Genomic DNA, 20,326 nt, shown 5'->3' with positions numbered 1-20,326 from the left:
CACATTCATTTAGAAAATGTTAAAATAGCCCAAATCGAGCGTCAGGCATCAGCCATACTCTCTGGATAAATGACAACGCAGCAGAGCTCACTTTAGCGAGAGCAGGCTCTCAATCAGCTGGTCCTTGAAAAGTCCCATTTATGTTTTGATGAATGCTGGTTATTCACTGCATTGTTTTATTCTCAGGGTTATTCGTTTTCAAGTGTGCTACAGTTGCAAGACTCTCCAGCTGAAAATGTCTTACCTTAATATTGCTCATGTTGTTTTTATGGTGCACTCCTGCATTGTGTAGCTTTATGGTGCAGGTTTAGATTTTGTTATGATTTTGACCTTTAAGACCGAAACAAAAGGTGTCACAACACCCTCCTATTATTGGAAGCAGAGGACTGGGGGGGGGGGGCTCCTGGAGTTAAATCTCAGCACAGACATTAATTCACTGTGTGTCCTTAGGAAGTACATTCATTTCACTGGGCTTCTACTGGAAGGAAGCAAGGATTGTAAAAAAATGCATGTACGCACGCATGTATATAATGAATAACTTCTTGTAACAAATGTCTATCAAATTCAAACGAACAGTTACAGAGAAGTCACATAGCAAAAAATAAAAAATAAAATAAATAAATAAATAAATAAGAGGAGGGAGAACTGAACATGTCATAATGTGCAATCGAATGCGCACACTAAGATATGCAGCTATCTTAACTAAAATCAACCTACAGGTGTTAGTGCCTCACCTATGAGTGGGGATTTACCATATGGGTGGGTATTTACCACAGGGGATCATTTATGTTAACAGTAGTTAAATCATACATTCAAAAAGCGCCTTCATTGAAGGCTGCCGTTTATACTGTCCACCTACAGTGCAAACAAGTATGATCGTATTAAACATAGAACACCCAGCTTTATTTAACCAGCCCTTTAATTCCTTTAATGCTTTAAAAGAAAAAAAAAGAAAAGAAATGTAAAACAACTTGTAATGTTCCGTGCATTAGAATCTTTCACTTGCAGATTTGTACACATTTGACATACCTTAGCTTCTAATGAATATCATCCAAACCCTCTACTCTTTTTAGAGTATGTTCAAGATCACACAGCACTTGTATTTAATGGTAACAAATTCTTCTTTGGAAATAACCATGCACAGGCTGATCTGAATACACATCTTCACCTGCATTGTTTAAATTCAGCTTTTAAGCCGTCTTCAAAAAGTGGATTGTTTGGGTTTCCTCCGTCAATTAGTTAAGCACACATACAAACTGGTGTATTCATTCTCTGCTGCGACTGTGTGTTTAAGAAGTACAGCCAATTATCCATCACATCACTTTAATCCTTTTCTCGTACTGTTTTCATGTTGACTTGCTGAATAATCTATATAATGCAGCTTTCCCAAATACCAGTACCACCTATTTAGCAAACAAGGATCACTGCAAAGCATACAAGTGGGGTGCAGTTTTTGTTCTGTTTACACCAAAGACTGACAAGAAGAACAAAAAAAAAAAACAGAACGATGGCAGTTATGGGTTGTTGAATTCTTTGGGCAGCTGAAACAAAAACAAAACTAAAAAAGCAAGAGAGATTTTCTGTATAATCCAAAATGGGAAGGAATGAAGGGTATATAATTAATTTTAATAACTGCACCCTTTTATACTTCCTGTCAAGGAAATGGTATGTTTTAATGTACCTTGGCAGTAAGCTAACACGCACCAGTGTGCAAGTGTCCCCCCCTGCTTACCTGACAAAGCAGACTCGTTCAGAGACTTGTGGTCGATGGCCAGTTCGTCACTGTGTCGGATGCAGGCCCTGCTGTCGATCTGGTAGAGCAGGGCAGGGCAGAGGTAGGTGAACTGCTCTTGGGAGATCAGGGAGCTTGGGCTAAAACCATAGTACTCCAGCAGCTGTGTGACGTTCAGACACTGAAACAGAAACACAGGGGTCCCAGTGACACGTCGTTTAAAAAATATATACATAAATACATTCCTACAAATCGCTACATTTATTATGTATTCATTGTAAAAACAGTGATCTTACACTTTAATTTATGAACGCAAAATATATACACTGTCAGTATGGCGGAGGAATTGCCATATATGCCCATATGTGTGCAGCGGTATGCCCATTTACACAACCATGTGTGCTACATAGTGCAGGACTGCTTTGTGCTTTTTTTCCCCCCTTTGTTGACAGTATTCCCTCCAGGGATAGATTAAGAACTGAAATGCCTAATCCAATAAAAAGATGTCTAAATGGCTTTATACCCCAATATTTTTAACAAAGAGTAATTGGGAGTTTTATTAGGTGCAGACCTCTCGTTAAGCATCAAGACTCCAGGTTTACCCTCTGCTACATCATTAATCCTCTGCTACCAATCAAGTTCATACAATTTTAATCAATTTGACTCCCCATTATAATTCCACTTCTGTGCTTTCAGTGACTAAATTCATCATCTTCAAAATGGTCTTGTTTCTTCTTGTTAAATGTCAACATTTATGACTGCTTTCACAGACCTGGATTAGCACCAACTACAGCACCTAACCTTAGGTAAGGTAGTGCAAGATCAGTGGTAATCTGGGTATGTGAAACCAGCCAGCATTGGAGAAAATATATCAAACTATTCTTTAGAAGTTCAATGAACCACACACCACAATGTGAACAGAAATACAATGAAAAAAATTATAATAAAAACAAACCCAATTTGCACAGCTGTTAAGACTGTAGAGGAACTGCAAATACTCTGGTGGAGTATTTCAAATAAAGAATCACTATCATTAAAGCGCTTTCATTTAAAATTCCATCCACAACGATCCTTCAGTATTAACTTCACCGTAATTCTTTCACCTCAAGGTTTATGATTTCTAATGTTCTCTGCAGCACAGTTTTTCTTAATTTAAGTGGATCAATTGGAGCAATTTTCACTGAAATGCTTGGAGCACCCTGGGGGGCCAGATTTCTCATTGATTGCTGCTAGTTCTCAATCCTGTAATGGGAATACCTGTCATTTATCCTATAGAAAAAGGCCAAGTGCTGTCATAAAATAGCCTTTTTCATTTTTAATCATTTTCTGGGTGGGGGGTAGTTGGTGTTCTGTTTACAGTCTCCTAGATGTACTCCATCTATAAATCACAAACATAGAAAAATACTTAAGGCTAGCTTTTCTTTCTAGGTCTACCTTGATAATCAATGACTAAAGGCACTTACCTCATCGTGCAAGTGTGCTTCGCCTGCTAGATGATCACCCAGAGAGAATGGCACAGTGCGTTTGGCAGCAGCTTTGTGATTGTTGGGTGCCTCTCGCTTGCGTACATGTGCGTGCTCGTCCTCATGGCTGTGTTTATGGCCACTGGCATGCTCATCATTGTCAGTGTTCGTATGTGCATCCCCTGCGTGCAAGTGTGGGTTCTGGCTTTCATTGCTGTGGTGATCACCCTCGTGGGGAGACACGGCCTGGGGAGCTGCATCTTTGTTACGGATGCCTTTCTTTTTCTTCCTGTGCTTCCTGGTCGCGGTTTCTGTAGACTGTTGTTGCTGCTGCTGGTGGGTAGAGTTCAAGCTTTGTGAAGCCTCTGCGGTCACTCTGCTTCCAGAAACACTGTGGTTCACGTGATGGTGATGATGATGGGAGTGATGGTGGTGTATGGGAGAATCAGTATGGTTGTGGTAATGTGAGTGGAGTTTGTGCAGGTGGTTGTGGTCCTCATGGGAATGCCCGGTGGGAGTAGGTCCTGCTGTCCTTTGCTGGGACTGGTTGCAGCGGGCAGAATGGACACCCCTAACACTAGTCTTGTTCTCCTCCTGGTTGGAGTGCGTGTGAGAATGGGAGAGTGGAGTAGGGGGGTGGTGGTGCGTGTGGGAATGCAGCCCTTCTTGTACCTCCAGCGCGTCCAAATGAGCCACGTGATCGTGTCCCAAGTCCTCATGGTCCATCTCTACCACATGCACTTCCCCAAGCCCCAGGCTGGACAGCAGCTTCTTAAAGCCTCCAAAGTTGAGTTTCCCTCTGTCCCCATAGCGCCGGAACAGCTGCTCTATGTAAAACTTCTGCTCGCTCTCAGCCTCTTTGCCAGATGGCGAGTCGTGGTCAGGAGGAGGCTCGATGTCCACACTGTTCTGCATGTAAGGCTCCTGGGAGATCTGGTAGTCATTGTGATCGTGGACGTGGTCCCCCTCCCCATCGTGGTGGTGGCCATCCTTGTGGCAGTGGCTGCACTGATGAAACAGGAATGTCACCACGCACAGGAAACAGAACTTGGTGTGCATGTGTACCTTCATAGTTTCCTCAATTCTCACCACCTGAGACAAGAGACAACCAGTATGAAAGCAGAACCCCAAATTGGAAACAGAGAAAAGTACAGTTTACAGATTCCAAAGTCACTGAATGTGTTTAATATTCAATATCTAAACTTCACATTTAGCTATGCTTAGTAAAATGCAGTACTGTGCACAGTACATTTGTTAAAAGGCCTGATTTAAACACATTTTTAAAAACTGAACAATGTTTTTCCCACCTCAAGGGCAGTGGTATCTATTGGTTACCGTAATTAGTTCTAAAACATCCATCAATTATCATTAACCGCTTACTCCTTTACAAGGTCGCGGTGAGCCGGAGCCTAACCCGGCATACAATGGGCGCAAGGCGAGACTACACCCTGGACGGGACGCCAGTCCATCGCAGGGCACCACACACACTCACACAGAGGGCAATTTAGAGTTACCAATCAACCTGGACAGCATGTCTTTGGACTGTGGGAGGAAACCGGAGAACCCGGAGAAAACCCACGCGAACACGGGGAGAACATGCAAACTCCACACAGACAGTACCCTAGGCCGGATTTGAACCCAGGACCTTGGCGCTGTGAGGCAGCAGTGCTAACCACTAGTAAAAAGTGAGCTTTTACTAAAATAACAAGGAAAAACTAAAATGCATTTATCTATCTAATTATCTTCAATTTTTGCAAACAAACCACCAAGTGATATAATTCGATGTCATTTAAATGTGGAATTTTATGTTTAAATTTTTTTTTATTTTTTAAATAAAACACTGCAGTAAACACTTTAAAAAATATGCCCCAAAATGTTTGTAGAAAGCAGGAATTGTCATGTCTAACCCTTTGAGACTGATGGCAATCAGGGAAAAGTAATGTTAGCTAGCTCTCAGCAGGTGGTAAAGCAATTTGTAGATCAGCTGATGACTAACCACAAAAACAAGTTTGTTTTTTTTTTACCACTGCAGTGCAGATGAAAATTCACCTCAGCCAATTATTGTAGTTAAGATTTTAACAGAATGTCACTCCAGCAAATAAAATGATTATAAATGATTATATATAATCTATCTATCTATCTATCTATCTATCTATATATATATATATATATATATATATATATATGACAAACGCTGGTCTTGATACTGTTTAAAGTACTGTAGCAGTCTAATAAGCACTAAAGACTGTAAAGTTCTTGGACTTAATTTTCACTCCTTGTGAGTGTTTGCAATAAAAAGCAAGACAATTACGCAAAAAACAGCAAGGGGACTACATGACATTATATCAAACTAAACTGAAACATGTAAAAAAAGAAATGTAAAAGCAGAAAATACAATAAAATCACATTTATCTATGGGACAGTGAATGCTGTATATCTGAAACAAAACCCCACACATTTAATTAAATATTTTTTTTAACAAAATGTTTGTTTTAACACAGTACAGTTTTCTCCTTGTTGATCCAATTTCTTATGAAACTTAAGGTTTCAGATATGTAAACAGAGAAGAACAGTCCAATATAAAATATCTAATTCAATAATGTCTACTTACAATAGCTTGCTCTCCGTTGTTCCAGATAATTGAATTACATGCATGGGTCTCTGCAATCTGCGCTGCACAATTTTAAACATGAACACACATTACAGCACCAATTTCTAACCTCTTACAGTATTTATAACTTTGAATCACTGTGAACTATAACCCTTTGAAAGCATGATGATAGAGACAACAATGCCATTTACTCAATCCAAGATTTTACAAAAAAAAGCACTGTTGTACCTCAATAACCATATTGTTTGAACCTAGAGTAACAGTCTACTATCTTCTAAAACAGATGGTTGTTTGTCAATAGTTGAGCTTTAAAAGACACTCATTTTACATAATTATCATGTGACAATAAGTAAAATAATGGGAGACTTTGTTTTTATGCCAGAACATGAAATACAGTGCAGCACTTTATAATATATTGCATACCTTTGCCAATACGAAAGCAGGCTAGATTCTACAAGAAATGTGGTGAAAAAAATGTATATACATTTGATTGGAATACACAGAACACATGCAAACCGCTAGTTAATGCTGCATTTAATAGATTTGATATTTTAAAAAAAGGAGTCCTGACTACTGGAGAGCTTATATTTTCAACAATGGCAAGTGAGGTAACAATTTACTTTACATTGTATGGTACTTTACACTGTTTTTTTTTTTTTCATTTTTATGAAATGACCAAGGAATTAAGTTTATTGTGTGGTTGACCTTACATTCAGTTGAAACAGATGTATTGCTTAGCTATCACTCCTGCAGAGATCAGTAAACAGTAAGTGCAGTTATCTATTTTATTATTAAGTGTTTCTGGCTTGGTGGCGGTGCTTGATCTGACTTTTAACAGCATAAAATACCACCGTCACTGTGACTTTGCAGCTTTTCATCGCAGTACCAAACTTGCAAAAGCTACTGTGCCTACCATCTTTTGTGACATTTTGTTGCTCAGTTATTATAGAAAGATGCCAACATACCTACCCAAGCAAGCTCAAAAATGAATGATTACCACGAATGCAGGACTCTCCAACACTTTTTCCCATTGAGGGTCCAGGACTCTCAACTAAAAAAACTGAAGGTCCCAGGGGAAATGTTGAGGGTCCCAATAAAGTATCCTAATTTATTAAAGTTTTGACAATTTTATTTTTTAACAGAAACCAACAATGTATATTGCTGCCTGTATACTAGCAGACACACCAATTATGAAATGTTACAGTTCATTTAAGTGACGCAACACAAATACCACCTAACAGTACGAGCAGTTTTCTTCGCAGAACTGATTTCACACCGTGAAAGAAGTCTTCAGTTCACAACGTCTACATGTTTATTATTCTGAAATGTGCCAACTGGAACTGGAGCTCAAGGTCTTGCCCAACAACATGACGTAAAAAGTACAGCAATCAATCAACCTACCTGCAAAAAAAGATCCTCTGGAGTGTGGGGGACAAGGGGGGGGGGGGGGGGGGGGGGCTCTTTTGATTGTGCTGTCTTTGTGACCAAAATATCAGATGATAAACTAAACAATGCACTCTCGGCAAAACAACAAGATGCCCCCGACCTTGTGGAACTGGAATTTGACTTCTGTTTTTCAGAACACAAAAAAATTGCTTTGCTCAAACTGAAATCCAGGTTTTACACTGCCCTCTCTTCTGATTAATGACAGCCTGTCCAGGTAGTCAGGGTTTTCATTCCTTGCCAGATTTAAGAACAAAATACTGGACACCTGCCAGGGAACTGGTTCTTTACTAAGAATAGTGCAGAATCATTTATTGTGCTAAACTCAAGTTCCTGGTGCTTGCAATCTATATTTTTGTTTAAACCAAGTGTCTAAAACGTGTTGCTGACGGGCAGTAAAATGTTGCAATCGATATTAAAGTCGTGGTTAAAACAAACTCCAAAATGTTTAGCGGAACTGGATTTGAGAACCTGGATTTTCTGCAACTAGCATTCTAAGAAGCAAAATACTAAGCCAATGGTACTATTTAAAAGAGACTGGTACTGTAACAGGTAGTCTGTTCTGTATGAAGACAATAAACTTGAATGTATCTTTGGAAACCAAGTTTTACATCAGGAAAAATATATACAGAGATATAGATATCTATATCTATCCATCTATCTATATATACCTCTTGTCTTTGTGTCTTAAATCATAAAGTAAATAAGCTTAATCTGATCCGATGTGCACCAATATACACCTGTGCTATTTTCCCCCCTTATACAGTACCTCCCTGATCTTAAGATCTTTCAACACTAGGCTTCATAGTATAGTCCCACAATCTTTTTCATATGACCATCACATGATGGCCTTAATTATTTTTAAAAACACGACAGGCAATTTCATAACTCTTCTAATCATGCGTGTTGAGTTTAAAAAAAAAATAATAATAAAGGAATTTGAGACACAAAGCCTTCAGTGTCGATCCTACAGGGCCGAGTACTGTACTGTACTGTGAGGTTTGCTTCTGGTTGAGCAAAAGCAAGGTTTATGATACCGCCTGTCCATCAAAGTAGACAGTACACAATGGTCCACTGCTGACAGGAGATACTGAGTCACTGACCCAGATAATTAGGTTACACCAGACAGTTTACGAATGATGGGTAAATTTCTGTAAGAACTGTAATACCTGTTCCACATCTCAAGAATCAAAAGGAATACTGTTGAGGGGCCTATTCAGTGCAGAAAACTGCACTTTTGACACCCAACTGTACGTCATGCATCAAGGCTCAATTGTGCTATACAATACCTACTAGTAAGCAGTTACCATCTAAACAAATGGAACATGCTGCTAATTATCCCTTACCGGTTAACTTGTTGATGTTACTGGTTTGTGTAACTGCCATTAAACATATACTGTTGGGCTAGCGAAAACAGATGAGTACATTAGTTGTACATGTTTCAGGGCCACAGTCAAGCAAATTAAACTAGACCCATAAGAGATGTTTATTGTAAAGTTACAACTTTTGTATTCCTTTAAAACCCAACTTTCCACTGGAACATCTCTGAAAGTGTCCTGCAAAAACAGCATGTGAGCAGACTGGAGTTATTTGGTATCCCTGGACACCACCATACTGGCTCCTAATGGTCCAATTAAGGAACAGCAGGCGTGGGGGTTACAGACAGATCGGAACCCTCATAACTAACAAGGCACAGTTACATGCTGTTTGTGCCACTAAAATAATAGAACAGTAGTTTCTTAATAGAAATCCAGCAATACAGCTTCAAATGCATGTAATATTTCAAAATAAAACCAAATCGGAATTTAAAAAAAAAGAGCATAAGTGTACAGATTTTCTGGCATGTGCCTTTCATATGGTACCTTAAAATGAGACAATGCAAGTTTGCAGTGTACCCTTCGATTTAACAAGAACACTTTGCCACTGATCTTCAAAATGAAACCCAAACCTTTCCGGCAGAATACTACAGTTGACTAGCAAATTCAATTCAATTCAGTTTTTTTACAGTACAGAACAGGTCTACCCTGCCTGAAAGCCAGACAATACTTCTACTTCTTAAAACACTCAACAGGTGCCAACACATCCGATAGCAGAGGATATAAATGTGATCCACCTTGTATAACCAGTTAGTGCCTCATGTGCAGTGTTACACTGTCTCATTGCTTACAGCTGTCAGACTGGAACCTGGAAACCTGAATACTGGAGAGCTGTGTACAGTCACAGCCCAATTCTGTGCAGTTCAAATACAAGGAGGGCTCTTCGTTTTCGTTTTTTATTTCTGATGACATAATGTCCCTTTAAGTTGGTTTTGAGCCGGCAATTTTTTTTAAATTAAACTCTTGTAGAAGTGTTGATTGTAAAACAAGCTTGCTTTTGTTGTGTTTCTACCCCCTGTAACTTGACTAAAACTCTCATTCCGTTTCACTGCTAGCAATGCTTGTTTTTTTTTTTAAAGGCAATTTCTTTTTTTAAATCAAACTGAAACCAAAAAGCGAGCGAAGTTAAATTGCTTTAATCCCCAATTTGAAATCTTAGTGACTCGTAAAAATTATTTCACCTGTTTTCTCTTAAGAGTGTTTTGTGAATCTCTGATTATCAGTGAATCAAACAGGGCGTGTCATTCAAGTTTCAGGAAGGAAAAAAAAACCCACAAAAAAGCAATCTTGTTTTACAATCAACACTTCTACAAGTTTAATTAAGAAACAATGTCAGCTCAAAACAAACTTAAAAGGGACATTACGTCATCAGAAATAAACAAAAAAAAAAACGAAAACGAAGAGCCCTAAATACAAGTCAAGCCAGCCAGACAGACTCATACTTCGTAAGACTGCCAACACCTACCTCCTTATTCCATACCTGTCCTAGTGTGTGGTATGCTAGCTGTCCACTGCTCTGTCTGTGTGGGGTGTGACTGGTGCAAGATTTATACTTTGAAAAGTTAAACCACCATCTAGTGACATCACAAAAAAGGTCTGGGGTCAGCTTAAGTCAGCTTAAGCAAATGAAGCATTACCTTCAAAGTAGATGCTTTTTTGTGAAATGTATGGAATGATCAAGCATGTACCAAGCAAAGATTATATTAAACAGGATACAAAATAGTCTTTATTCTGTGTAATCAGTTAATTTTCAAGCATGTTCTAACATTACTGAAAGTCATAGAACTAGTTTGTTAAAATAAATACAGTAAAGGACATCATAACTTTTTTACTTGTCATGAAAAAAATCCTCAGAAGGAAAGATTGAAAAGGTTCTGACATCGGGTTAAGGGAAGGCACCATGTGGGACGTTCATTAACGTTAACTAGGTATTTAATCCAATAGCACATGTGCAGCGGTCCCACATTGAAACTGTTCAAGTCTATTCATTAGTCCTGTCCATCTCACCCACTTTGGTGACAAAGTCAAATCCCAACCAACACACCTTGAGGCATGTTCATACTGTGTTACTATATTTGACTTTCTAATAACTATTTATTTGAATATACATGTATCTGCTGGCATGTACAGTAACATATCATGTTAAAGGGCCTAGTAGCTCTCAAAATAAACAAATCCCCTGGGCCGGATGAGATCCTTCCAATAGTACTCAAAGAAATTAAAGAAGTAATTTACAAACCGCTAACCAAGATCATGCAACAGTCTCTTGACACAGGGGTTGTACTGTCAGACTGGAGAATTGCAAACGTAATACCGATCCACAAAAAGGGAGACATAACCGAACCAGGTAACTACTGTACATACCAAGTCATGCATTATCATACTCAACTAGATCAAAGAGTTGTTACAGTATTTCAGTTTTCTGATCCAACCACTCACTGGTCTAACAAAAAAAAAAAAAAAAAGCAGCACTAAAATTTCCCAGCAGTCCACCCTTTTTACTGCAAAGTCCTAGTTACTTGCAGCCTACAACTATGACTATGTATTAACTGTAGTTCATAACAAATTTATCATCAAGGCATTTCAGTCTACGTGCAAGTCTTTTAATATGCAGTGAAGTCACAGAGTTTTACAAAAGCATGTATTAGGGATCACAGTAATGACATACTATACTTTTAAAAGCAAACACTGTAGTTATTTTATGAAAATAGGTTTGATATTCGGTACTTGTACAGTACCTGACATATCATACCTTACGTGCTGTAGTGTACACTAAGTTGGATTATACAGAAATACACACGTACTACATTTGAATCATTTGGGGAAGCCTGCACCAACGTCTCCAATTGGTTTTAAAGGCTCAGCTAATACAGAAACCCAGCCAACTGACTAGCTTTAGTAGACTTGAAGAAACATTATTGAGTGTACACCTACATTTACTTAAATAGTGGGATTTATGCACAGTTTGTTATCTAAATCTGGTAACAGTTTAACAGTATTTAGGTAAATCAGAAAGAAAAAAATATATTGCACTATACAAAAACAAAAGAACGTCCCGACAGAAGAATAAGGATAAGAGGCAGTAGCCTGCAATACCCTGTTACATTATATAATACCATTTAAACAGCCATTCTGGAACCTTGAAAGCTGAAGTTAAGCTTTGCCTGAAGACTTCAGCTTAACCAGCAATGCTGGACAAGGATTCATTAGGTAACTGTTTTATTATTTCACAAAAGGTCATTCATTTTGACAGAGGTATTGATTTATATTGAGCCTTTACAGGATGCAGGTTTTTACAGCGTTTTTTTTTTTTTTTTTAAACAAATAAAAATACTCAAGGATACCTACCAACTCTGTTGCTAGGGAAAGTGAATCGCAGACAAGTCGAACTGATGAAGTAAAAATAGTCAAATAGGTCGACTATATTTGTTAGTTTCAAAAGAAATACAGTAATAAATCATGTATTTGATCATAAATCATGTTTTTGATAACGTCTGGTGCTCTATTTGTGAACATACGGTTTCATAACACTTTGCTGTTCGTGCCCTACATATATTGTAAAACTGCTTGGATTTTTATAAAATCTATTTATGAATGGTTTTAAAATGTAATTTACATTATGAATGGATTGAACTGCTACTGCATTTCCGTCCATGCACGTTTCACAATTACTCCCTAACCATGTGACGGGCGATAGTTCTACTACCAGTGTATTGGAAATCACTACTCAGCACATACTATAATTTAGGCTGAAGTAATGAAAGGTGAAACTTGAAATGAGTTGTCTTGATTCACTTCTTAAAAAATAGTTTAGTTGTGTTTTTTATTTGAAGAAAACACCTTTACTTTCTCTCCCAAGTCAATTCCAACTCCACACTGCCTTTCGTGATTAAAACACCATTATTGTTGTATTATTATTGCTGCTGAAGGATATATTGTGGCGGGGTGGTTAATAAATAAACAAAAATCTGATATCCCTGCCTTTTTGCTGACTAACCAGTTTCTGAAATGGACCCAGGATAACTGAGTGAGTTAGATTAACCTTCAGATTACAATCTGTAGTCTAAATAGGTTTACTCTACTTGCTAACATAGTATACATATATTTTGATTCCAGACATATATTTTAGTGTATATTTTATTACAGTTACTTTATAAACTGTCAAATTATAGACCAGTGTTTTTGTTTTTTTTATTGCAGGCACGGGTACTTTTTATTTACACAATAAAAAAATTAAAAAAACCACAATATTTCATGGATAGACAAGATTCCCAATGTATAAAAGTTTGATTAATTAAATATGCTTTATGCTGTGGCAAAATACAGTCAACTAATAAAAAGTGAAGTCGATTAAACTGATATTGTGGGTCAGATTCTACTCATCCTATTTTCATTTTGTACCTTTACTTAAACAACTGCCGACAGCTTAAGCACTACTCCTCTTCACCCACAAAAAAAAAACTAAACTGGATCACTCGTTGCGGCGATTCCATTTGTACAGTACTCTCAAACTATCTTATCCAGACTAAGTAACAGCACTTTACCAGAATCAGCCCAAAATATATAAAGTCAACCGCCCACAAAAAACACTGAAAACATCACATGCTTTAAATGTAACCGTAACCATTTAAAACACATTCAAATTGGACATACATTATTTTTGTAAATAAATACATATAAAAGACTCCAGATAAGAAAATATTCCTGATTTATAAAGGCTACAAAACCAAAAGTGAACTGTTTATCTTTTTGACAGCATTTTCTGGTGAAATGTGGTTAACCCTAAAATAAATAAATAAATAAACAAACTAAGGAGAGTGTTAATGGGTTATATAGGGTAAAAAAAAAAAAAAAAAAAAAACACACTACGACTAGTAGGGCTAGAATGACTACTCGGCTGACTAGTTGCTAAATAATAAATCTCAAATGTGATATGTATGTTATAGCACTATATTTTAAAATGGCTTAGAATTTGTAACATGCAATTTCCATGGTAATGATTTCCAACTGCAACTACACTTCCGTCCATCTGAAACCCCACGCTTCACAATCCTGTGACGCACGATTAGGTCGTCTGTCTCTCTGCTATTCGACTAGTCCGCTATCCCTACTGTAGTTACTAGCAATTGGGCTACATAACAATTACAGGCATTTAATGCTTGCATCTGTTTTAAGATCCAGCAACTAAAAGCTGAAGAGTTATTTGTATTTTTTTATTTAATTTTTTGCAGCAACTAACAAGGTCTCAGTCTCTTGCACATCTTTAATACTGGCAGTGATCAAAGTGCCAGCACTGATTCTCTGCACCATGTAGTTTAAAATTACCTGCTTATGTACACTGTGACATTCAAATGACTTTTTTTTTTGTAACTAATGGTTAGGTCACATAAAAAAATAAGGTTGTTGCTAATTCTGAAATGAGTTTTGCTGTTCTACTGAAACCGATACTGTAGCTGCAAAGAAGAACATAGAGATTACTGTCTTGTTACCAGAGAGGATTCATATGGATTCCAAGAAAGTCCTGGTTTAAACATAGGGAACGTGCACTCCTCAAGTCACATCATTAACATCCTAACAAATAGTCCATCATTTCAATCACATTATTGTATAACTGGTATTATTTTTTCTACAGCTATAAAACATGATTTTTACAGAATTAATTTTTCTAAAAAGTATTACATTCGATTCACAGTTTGTTTGTTTTTTACAGCCTGGTAAGCATGCATAATAACTTCCAATAAATATGTCTTTCAGTATTGAAAAATCCTTGCAATATAATTGCATGGCCTATTTCTCAAATTGACTTCATTTAAAGGGCTCAATAGTATGCTAACTTGGATTAACTTCAATGATCCAATCAATGAAATGCTCACTATTATTAAGCCATAAATTTCTGAGTGTTAATCTAGTCAAATCATTGCTGTTAGCAGCTGGTAAAGGAAACACAGGCAACTTCAAATTGCCTTTGACTCAATTAGCAGTAGAGTAATAACACATTTGTAAATAAACTACAATACTACTACAACTACGACGACGACGACTACTACTACTAATAATGTACCCGCTTTATTTGTCTCTCTTAGTCACACTGTTACTGTGCTACTACACAGCTAGAGTGCGCAGGTTCATTGGACATTAAAAACCGCACTGCAGAGGTTATGGGGCATTACAACACTTCTCAATAAATGGGTTCATTGCAATTATTCTTGCACCAACATGTTTTGTGCCTGATAAGCATAATATCAAGCATGAAGACTTACTGTAAAAAAAAAAAAAAAGAGAGACATTTTCCTTCCAAGCCACTCAATGTCTGAAAGGATCCAAATATAGCACATACACCACTGTGCTAAGTCTGCACCCTTTTTTGGGGAAGCTTATGTTACAGAACTAACTAGAAACATGCAGGCGCTTGTATTGTGCAGTGTTCCTAAATGAACAATGATTTATTAGTAGCTTTTTAACATCAATGTTTGTATTTATTTTTTTCATTTAGGAAAACAACATGTGTTACTGTAACTTAGCACTGTGGACAGATGCAAATAAACCTAAATCAAACAGAACAACACACTACTGACAAGACATAATACAAGGACCCAACGTGGTCCAAGTTCCTAGCAGTGGGAACTGTAGCTGCTTGTAAATACAATATAACACTTGAACAATGTACATGTACAATATTACCTATTCTCAACACAAAGCAGTTCTTTGAAGCAAATTCAATCTTAACAATAAACACACAGAATTATATTTACCTTAACAACATTGCCTTTCTGGCTAGTGTAACAGTAATGTACTGTATAAAAGTGCAATGATTTTTGAATGTGCCACCATGGGCAAACCAAGGGATTTGTCTGAAAATGATTCAAGAAACATAATTAACACATTGATGCTTATAAACCAGTTACCTGATTTATACTCAGTATGATTTTACCATTACAACCTTGCAGTCCATAATATAGGACTGTGTGCACTTCTTGCATATCATTTATACCATACTGCAGGCACTGCTGTGCAGGAGATAACCACTTTCAGCTGAATTCAGTTGTGACTGGTGCATGTGTGCAGATACCAGTGCAAGAGATTTTATGCGGCGAGTGACAGAGAAGGTCCAATTGGGTCACAATTCAGACATAAAACTTGAGGTGTTTGACAGATAGATGGACTATTTCTCCTTTATTATAATGACTGTTTATTTAAAGTCAGCATAGCCTAAAACCGCATTAAAATTGTTAAATTCACATAAGTTTTTAATGGGCTAAATCCTCATTTCAGACTTTCTGCCAGATACTAAAAAAGACATCACTTTTAATTTTTTTATATATAGAAGAGGGGGGCTTTGACATGAATATTTTCCACTTTACAACTTTACATGTTATCTGCAAGAGTCAAACTTTTCTAACAGACAGAAATCATGACCATCTTGCTTCCCATGCAATGAAACTTTAATTGCCCAGAATTATGAAATGTACTTTCCTTGGAGGTGCTGAGGTGGGAGATGGTACAATGAACACATCTAAAATTCCAAGCACAAGCATAACTCATATCAAAACAATATGTTCCTCACAGATGTATTTTTCTAGATTCCAGGGCGCTTTCATATTTAATTTCTGATGCATGATTCTTATTAATCCCCAACACTGTGCTGCTGATATGCAGATTTAGGAAAATTGCCAGATCATCTGCCTGGGGCAGAGGTACTGAGACACAACTCCTCCACATCCAGAATTTATCATCCACATGTTCTGAATAGTCATTTGTGTACGTGTTTAATATCCTCTTATGCGTGTTCTCCATCGTTCCCTAGTGTTGTTTCTGCTTAGTTGTATCTGACTCAGGTGTACTAGATCACTGTTTAGTTATTAAGATCTGACACTGTTTGGGTCAACCTATTATATCCCAGGATCTCACGATCAGCTGGGAACAACAAAAAATACCAACAGATCTATATTCAACTATTTTCATCCTTGCAGATGGGAGTTCAGTGGGTGTGTCTTAAGACCAACCAACACAACACTTTATTTTTTAAACACTTCCCAGTGCAGAGGTTAGCCACACATCCAGCTTCAGCCTGGGTGTTTGGTAAAATAACAGCCAGTAAATTTCACTGGCTAACCTTGAACATGACTGCTTATTACAGTTAATCTGTACTTATAGTTAGTCTGTACTAAACACTGGTTAATAATAATAATAAAATACATTAAACATATAAAATGCTAGGCAAAACAAAAAATATGCGCCTTCATAATAATTAAGATGTTTTCCAGCAACTAACAGATTAATTTTACAGTTGCAACCAGCCTCTCCTTGCACATCAGAATGCCTAGACCTGTTTGTAACTTCAGTACACGGATAACTAACATTTAAATCACTAAAGCACTGAAACCACACCTACTGTACATGTACATATTATCATGCAAACAAACAGAACTGTAAATACTAACGCATTGCATAATACTCAAATAGAATAAATTGTTGTATGCACTTAGTCTTGATTTTTTTTGTATTTAGTATTATAGGGCTTAAAAGAAAAACTACTTTGGCCACATAGGGAATTTTTGTAGATAACACTGTGGTTAATCGCATGCCCCTCTTTTGAACTGCACTTTGTTGACATTTTTCTAAACTATTTGTCCCATACTTCTTATAAATACTCAACATTGTATTTTCTAATAGTGGCCTGTATGTTTTAGCTTCAAATCAGGAATTATATAACACACACACACACAACACATGCAAACTGCCTGCGTCATTGCAAACCAGAAATGCGTCTTTTCTTAAAATACTCGTATTTCAACCTAAAGGCTACAGCTATTGGAATTTGGGGAATTTCAATTTTGGGTCACGTAAAATTGCAATATCGTTAAGCAACCGTGTGTGTGTGTGTGTGTGTGTGTGTGTGTGTGTGTGTGTGTGTGTGTGTGTGTGTGTGTGTGTGTGTGTGTGTGTGTGTGTGTGTGTGTGTGTGTGTGTGTGTGTGTGTGTGTGTGTGTGTGTGTGTGTGTGTGTGTGTGTGTGTGTGTGTGTGTGTAATCACGGAATGCAGAGCAGAATAGCGTTCCAATTCCGAATCATCATTTAGGCGTGTTGTATAAGATAACCAATACTAATGCCTAAGTCAGTAACATGCTTTAACGAAAACCCTCTAGAATAGAAATACCGGTACGTATTATTACATAGACTTCACAGGTACTGCTTAATCGTTTCATAATGCTCTCTATACAGTGTCGATTCATAATGAAATCCTCTTCACCGGAGTGAGTGATGAGTTTTTTCCGGCCTGCGTCAAGCGTACGTCTACTCAAGCCGGAGCAATGTAATGAAATACGAAAAGATACATGGATTTGCCATCTGAAATTCAGATAAAATGAAAACATTCAACAACAACAAAATATATTAAAAAAAATAAAAATAAAAAAGATGTCTGTTCTTTAAATGACTACACACGTGTACCACCAACACACCTCACTGGATGAGCAATTCCCCCATCCACACACCACGTCAACGGCAGTATTCCCGTTTCGGTAACATTTATATTTTTATATATATATATATATATATATATATATATATATATATATATATATATATATATATATATATATATATATAAACAAACAAATCGGTAACATTTATATATATATATATATATATATATATATATATATATATAAAAACAAATAACTGTCCGTTTTCTCAAACGTCTACATTTTTTTATTTGTTTAAATCAAGTTTCTTATATCAATAAGTCTTGCTTACTAAATATTAGCAAGTGGACTTTCCGATTCCTTTTACACCAGTACAGACTCGATTTAGCTCTTACTGAAAAAAGCGGTACAAATACTGTGGTGATAAATATGATTTTTAAAATATGATTGTTCCGGGAAGCTACCCGGAGTTGTTATGATTTAACTAGCTGGTTCCGTGTTGTGGCAGTGAGTGAAAACAAATCGGGTTTTTTATAGCGTTACCTCACTCGAGTGCCGTGTGCATTTCCTCTTCACTCGGTACCAAAAAATTAAATCCGCAGACACGCACAAAAGGCCAACGGGGATGCGAGATTGAACATTCACAAAACCCCTTACGTAAAATGTACAGCTGATATAATTACTCTTTGTAGGTCGTTACGCTTACGTAAAAGTGCAGAGGGAAGAGGGGCCGGTCACATGGTTTTCAGTTCTTGTTTTCCGTGCGCACTCAGTCCACTGAACTGAACAGTCAGAATTCTCCATATATGGCTGAGGAAGTGAGCGTTCAGGTTTTTACAGGCACAGTGCATGAAGCTGCGTTGTATTCGTATATCGTGGCGTATGGGGGGAATAGTGAAGCTTTGGAATGGGTGGTGCATTTTTTTTTTCTACACACGCTCCACTTCAATAAGTCTGATAATGGTCATATATGCTCATTGCTCTTCCGCATTTTAGAACTGCAATGTGCCGCTTTGCAAGTGCAGGGTTACTCAAGTATACGCCATTTCCGTAGCTAGTCACACTTTGTTCCGTACTAGCCATTCAATGTTTGTGATAACAATACAGTGAATTTACATTTATATGGAAGAGGAAAAAAAAAAGGAGATGGTACGCCAACCCGGGATTTGCCACACTGAAGCATAGCGCCGATACCGCTGTACAAAAGAGCAGTCTCCTTTGCAGTAGCTGGTATTGTTGGGCTTATGTCTTCATATTTGATTGGATCACCTACAACCCTGACCCCTACCCTCGTGCACGCTACAAAATATATAGTGTGTAAAAGTGCACGGTTCCATTTTCCTTATCTGTCTTGGTCCAAAACAGTTGACATCTATTCCAAAATTGTACATTCATGACTATAGTAAGCAAACTTGTTAAATTTGCAGAAGACACAAAAATAGGAGTGGCAAACACTGTTGCAGCAGCAAAGGCAATTCAAAATTATCTACACTGTAAACCCTAATAAGTCAAGTTTACTCAAACAAATTGAGTAAATTCATTGCCTTAATATAATTAAGTTTAGCTACCCATTTAGTTTTTGTTAGGACAATTTTCTCTGGGGCTGACTAAACTCATAACTCATAATCCATTTGAATATTTACTTTTTAAAAGTCAAGTTAGTTTGAACATTTGTATTTCATTTAAACAATAAAAAGTTAGTGGAGGCAACCGAATGTGCAATCAACAAGCTATTTTAATAGCTGCCAGTGCAGCACTTCTTATGCACTTATGGCAGCATTTATAAGTGTTGGATCCAGGCAGATGCAGAGATGTAGACAGAGGGAGAAGGAAGGGAGGTCACATCCGCAGACTCACATCCAAACAGGGGTGGCCACAGACAACACAAGGAGAATGTAAGGGAGCAGGCGGGGGCACAAGAGACAAGCAAACACAACACACTTGTGCAACCGCACATACACAAAACAACAACACAATAAACAAGAAACGATTCCAAAAATAAATTGTACAAGTCCTGCAAGCGCTGATGGGAATCTAGTCCCCTGATTCTATTTAAACCATTTACAATTGAACAACTAAAGGAAATGTGAATGTCCTAAATTAAAATGGATGAGTGTTATGAATACAATTTCAGTTTGTAAGTTAATGTAACTTGATTTAATATATTTAGAATGACTTTGGTGTTTACAGTGTAGACAGCATTCAGATCTGGGCAGACCCATGGCAAATTACATTTAATATAGAAAAGTGTAGTGCACGCAGGCAATAAAAGATTC

General features: G+C 37.3%; 1 protein-coding gene across 4 annotated transcripts in view; it reads right to left on the bottom strand.

Moving 5' to 3' along the window:
- LOC117403833 (zinc transporter ZIP10-like) overlaps positions 1-18,858 on the bottom strand; it is a 36,105-nt gene extending 17,247 nt beyond the window's left edge. Inside the window, exons 1-3 of one of the 4 annotated variants that reach the window (XM_059032484.1) lie at positions 18,757-18,858; positions 3,196-4,287; positions 1,733-1,913 (exon numbers count right to left, since the gene is read on the bottom strand). In XM_059032484.1, the coding sequence (XP_058888467.1) occupies positions 1,733-1,913; positions 3,196-4,266 (1,252 nt within the window). In that variant the 5' untranslated portion in view covers positions 4,267-4,287; positions 18,757-18,858. The other 3 variants (XM_034006279.3, XM_059032485.1, XM_059032486.1) reach the window with 3 other exon arrangements.
- Positions 18,859-20,326: the final 1,468 nt, after the last annotated feature.

This window comes from Acipenser ruthenus, chromosome 10 (assembly GCF_902713425.1).
Source record: "Acipenser ruthenus chromosome 10, fAciRut3.2 maternal haplotype, whole genome shotgun sequence".
Lineage (NCBI taxonomy): Eukaryota > Metazoa > Chordata > Actinopteri > Acipenseriformes > Acipenseridae > Acipenser > Acipenser ruthenus.
Note: the sequence above shows the minus strand (reverse complement) of the source record. Positions and strands in the feature narration are given on the sequence as shown.